Source organism: Nicotiana sylvestris, chromosome 4 (genome assembly GCF_000393655.2).
Source record: "Nicotiana sylvestris chromosome 4, ASM39365v2, whole genome shotgun sequence".
Classification (NCBI taxonomy): Eukaryota; Viridiplantae; Streptophyta; class Magnoliopsida; order Solanales; family Solanaceae; genus Nicotiana; species Nicotiana sylvestris.
The window spans coordinates 148,033,083-148,037,742 of record NC_091060.1 but is presented as its reverse complement, the minus strand read 5'-3'; the positions used below and the strand labels follow the sequence as shown (position 1 = coordinate 148,037,742).

The window sequence follows — 4,660 nt, the reverse complement described above, 5'->3', positions numbered from 1 at the left end:
GGTTAGAATTTAGTGCTTTTTATTGTCATTTTTAGCTTACATATTTCAGAATATTTGAAAAGTCTAGTTGAGTCTATTCTTTTTCTTGATACTTGTGGGGCTTTGTCTTTGATTCTAAGCTTCAGCTAAGACAATTGGTATATTTCTCTAACAAGAATCTTTTTTTCTTTGACACCCCATTCTCTTCTCCCATATTGAATTTGCTGGAAGTTAAAAGCACAGTTAAAGATTAATGTGAAGCTTGTAACTTTCTCTCTGCTGTTTTTAATACTCCATAAACAAAAGGAATCTGCTTTCTTTTCATTAGCTGTTATTTCACCAATGCTTTTCACTATGTTCATTGGCTACTTTATGCTCTGAAAGTTTCATACTTTCTTGTCTCTGGTAATTACTTTTTCCTTCATTACACTAGGCTTGATCCTAGGGTTCTTGAAACAAGAGGGGGGGTTAAAGATTTTATGCCTGTTACTTTGGATTTTTGTTATCTTTTTACCTTTGTGTGTGTCTGTAGGATTTGAGAGATTTCTTTTGCTTTAACCTCTTTCTTCTCATCAGTCCTATAAAGCTGCCAAGGTTATTTTGTTCCTTGTTGAGTCCTGCAAGATATTACTACCAGTTCTTTTTGGTCAAACCCCACTTTACCTTTTTATTTTTATTTTTATTTTAACACACTGTTCTTTCCTTTCTGTCAAATAGCAATCAAACTCTTGGCTTGGTTAAAAACATTACATTGGTGTTGCCTTTTTGAACTGAGTTCCCAATAAAATTTGTGGATCCTTTAATTCTTAAAAATGGGCAGTAAGGATAATGGTGATATGAGGCTACAACAGAGAAATGGTGGTGATACTTCCTTTAATTGTCCTTCTTCAATGCCAAATGTTGACCCTTTTAGTGGTTCTGGTTGGGATCCACTTCTGTCATTGAATCAAAAGGAGAGTTTTAAAGGATCTTCAGTTGTTGGTCACAATGAGTTTGCAAATTTGCCTTACCAATCATCTCATTTTGGTCACTATCCATCTGATCCAAATCTTGTTGAAATGGTCCCCAAGATTCCTGCTTTTGGAAATGAAAGTTTCTCAGAATTAGTCAATATTTTTCCATTACAAGAACAGCTTAGAGGGGGAAGTTGTTATCCTAACTATGTCAAGAACAGAGGAATTCCTACTGAAGGAACTTTCTCAAAAGGTTCACTTTCCCAAGAAGAGTGCCAAATTTCAGGTGAAGGTGCTGTGGAGGCTTCACCTAATGGGAAGAGGAAAATATCAGGAAATCACTCTCTATCCACTATCAGCAAGGTATACTGCCATCTTTTTTAAGTCTTCCCAATTATCAGTATATATGCTAGCAGATGTATTCCTGAGCCGAGGGTCTATTGGAAACAACCTATCTACCCCATAAGGTAGGGTAAGGTCTGCTTACACACTACCCTCTCCACACTAACCTCTCCAGACCGCACTATATGGGATTATACTGGGTATGTTGTTGTTGTTGTATGCTAGCAGATGTATAGATGTAGCTTTAGAACAATGGCTTCAATTGAATCCAGTATATGTGGGGGGGGGGGTGAACAGTAAAATTCAACAAATTCTAATTTCTGAACTCATAATTTCAGTTTTTAAAAGTACAATGAGTTTATGCCAAGAACTAATTGCGTAGCCAGGATTTTCACTAAGGGTGTCCAAATTTAAAGAAGTAAATACACGACGAAGTCAAGGGGATTTAATACATAGTATATATTCCTAAAAAAAAAATTTACCCATCTAAACGGTGTAATTTTTCGGCGAAGGGGTGTGACACCCCTTAGAGCTATTGACTCCACTACTAAAAACATTAAATGTTGAACCATCAAGTTCAAATCCCGGATATGCCTTTGTATTCTAGTATGAGATATGCATTAAGTTTTTTTGCTCTTTTTTCACTGTAGAATGCTGAAGGAGAGCTGCAAAAGGCTTTATCTAGAGATAGTTCAGACTGTTCAAAAGAGCAAGATGGGAAAAGACACAAAACAGACCAAAATAATATCTCTAATTTAAGGAGCAAGGAAACAGGGAAACAAGTTAAGGAAGATTCTGATGGTGGGGAACCTCCTAAGGATAACTATGTTCATATCAGGGCTAAAAGAGGTCAAGCCACAAACAGCCACAGCCTTGCCGAAAGGGTAAATCCAAAAGATAATTGTGTAATTCAATCTAAGCTCATTATCTTTTTAGACATATTGAATGAATCTCCAATGCCTTTTTTGGTTGGCAGGTGAGGAGAGAACGGATCAGTGAGAGGATGAGATTGCTTCAAGAGCTAGTCCCAGGCTGTAATAAGGTAGTTACTGGTTCTATTGTTGCTTAAGTTATTGGTTATTTGTGATATATGGTTAAAAATTGATAACTTTTGTTCCAACAGATAACTGGGAAAGCAGTGATGCTTGATGAGATTATCAACTACGTGCAATCGCTGCAACAGCAGGTTGAGGTAAATATGTTGATAGTTTATGCTATAGCCATTGGTTCATGATTACGTGTTTACTGTGCCCGAGTAGATTGAATCTTGATCGTACCATTCTAACACAGTTTTAGATAGACGCAACTAAAGCATGTAGGATTACCCTAACTGTGCTTCATTAATAATTTTAGTTAGCATGAGCTTTTTCCTTCTGACTAAGAATTTTGAGGAGATCACGGCTTTGTTTCGGGAGTAGTAAGGTTCGCCTAACAGATTAAGTGAAGGGGGATTCAATCATATGTTATCAGTGCAAATGAATATTAATGGACTAGGAATATGTTCTTTGTGCAGAAAACAATATTCTTTTTGTCGTTCACACTTTAAATCTTTCATCATCCTTTGTTACTTGTTAGAATAAGTACTCCATGCTTTCCGGACTGATTAAACTAATACCAAATATGTGTTCTGATGATCTGCAGTTCCTGTCAATGAAACTTGCTACTGTAAATCCGGAACTGAACTTCGATATTGATCGCATTTTACCAAAAGAGGTAAGTTTAAAAATAATTGCTGTGGTCATCCATATTAGTTTTACCATGAAGTTGAAAATTTCTATGCCTTATTATTAAATGTAGATGCTCCATCAGCAAACGAGCAATGCAGTTCTTCTTGGTCTTGGTCCTGGAATGAGTTCCTCTCTTCCTTTCCCTGGAATTTCACATGGGAGTTTTACTGGTATGCCGGGAACTACACCACCCTTCCACCCCTTGCCCCAGGTATAAATAAAGATCTCTCGTAGAAAAAACTTATTTGCACCCGATGTTTACACTTAGCAAATGAATAGTACATGAAATGAATTTGCATATAAACTTATGCATTCTTAATTTGATACATGACTCGGGAAGGGGAATCTTGGAGCAACGGTAAAGTTGTCTCCGTGTGACCTATATGTTCGAGCCGTGGAATCAGCCACTGATGCTTGCATCAGGGTAGGTTGCTACATCACACCCCTTTGAAGTGCCCGGACCCTGCATAAACGCGGAATATTTGGTGCACCAGTTTGATATACGACTTATATGATTAAATTATTTGGTTTGGTGTAAAACACCGTGTGTTAGAGAGTATTTTCCATCTCTCATCCTTGTTGCACATTCTACTCAACTTCAAGGAAATGATATAATCAAAACCTACTACTTTTCATGCAGCATGTATGGGACAATGAACTCCAAAGCCTTCTTCAAATGGGATTTGAAGCAAATTCCTCTATAAACAATATGGGACCAAATGGTAATAACCATTAGCTACTAATACATTTTCTTTTTGAAGAACATTTTCTCTCTTGTTTTATTTTCTTAAAGTTTAAAACTGATGTCATATAAGCAGGGCGGTCGAAGTTGGATCTGTAGATTTCAGGACAGATGTTTGTGTTGTTTAACCATGATGAGAAGATTCAATTACCCCAATTGACTGCAAAATCTGTTTGCATACTTGAACAGAAGATATAGTGAAAATTTACTTTACTTTTCTGGAGTTGTATAGGTTATTAGCTCCTAACTCATTTTGTGTTCTTCGAGTTTTAGCAGAAGAGATTATTTTTAGATTTAAGAAATGACTGTACATTGAAAGCAAGACTATCATTTGGGGTTAGATGGCTTGTTTCAATTGTGTTTGTGCAAGTGTAAGAATTTGTTTTAAGCTTTACGAGGATTTTGAGAGAAAAAACATTGGTTATTTTCTTGTAAAGTCTTGTGATAGCGGAAAATAGACGGAATGGAGCATTAATATATCAGTGTTCTTTTCCTTTTTAGACGAGTTCAATCTTGGGCTTATCAATTTCTAGTTTTTCTACTGCAATCTTGCCTATTTGAACAAAGGATCCGATTAGAGTCGTTAGTATGGGCTTGGGCCGCTGGGTCGGCCCAACCCTACCCATAATTTAATTAAGTAAAAATTGTGTAGGGTAGTCACTTTTTAAAGTGGTATTTACTTTTTATCCAGCATTTTTAATGCTGAGCAAAAGTAGCTACTAATCTATTAAAATTAGTATGAAAAGACGGTGTTACGCTTTCTTTTATCTCTTTTTTGTCCATATTCTCTTCCTTGCCAGTCTCTCCGTTTCTTTTTTATCCTGAAATTATAAGATTTAACAGTAGAGAAACACTAAAGAACGCGCTATGATGGATGACAAACAACTGCCTTGCAAGATAAATCGCTATCCACAACC

At 36.4% G+C, this 4,660-nt stretch overlaps 1 protein-coding gene across 1 annotated transcript; it reads left to right on the top strand.

Moving 5' to 3' along the window:
• The first annotated feature begins 296 nt into the window (after nucleotides 1–296).
• On the top strand, nucleotides 297–4,243 carry LOC104215697 (transcription factor bHLH74). The gene is made up of 8 exons (XM_009765553.2): nucleotides 297–1,295; nucleotides 1,925–2,158; nucleotides 2,251–2,316; nucleotides 2,398–2,466; nucleotides 2,916–2,987; nucleotides 3,072–3,212; nucleotides 3,642–3,723; nucleotides 3,820–4,243. The coding sequence occupies exons 1-8, from the start codon at nucleotides 792–794 to the stop codon at nucleotides 3,840–3,842; spliced, it is 1,191 nt and encodes a 396-aa protein (XP_009763855.1). The 5' UTR covers nucleotides 297–791; the 3' UTR covers nucleotides 3,843–4,243.
• Nucleotides 4,244–4,660: the final 417 nt, after the last annotated feature.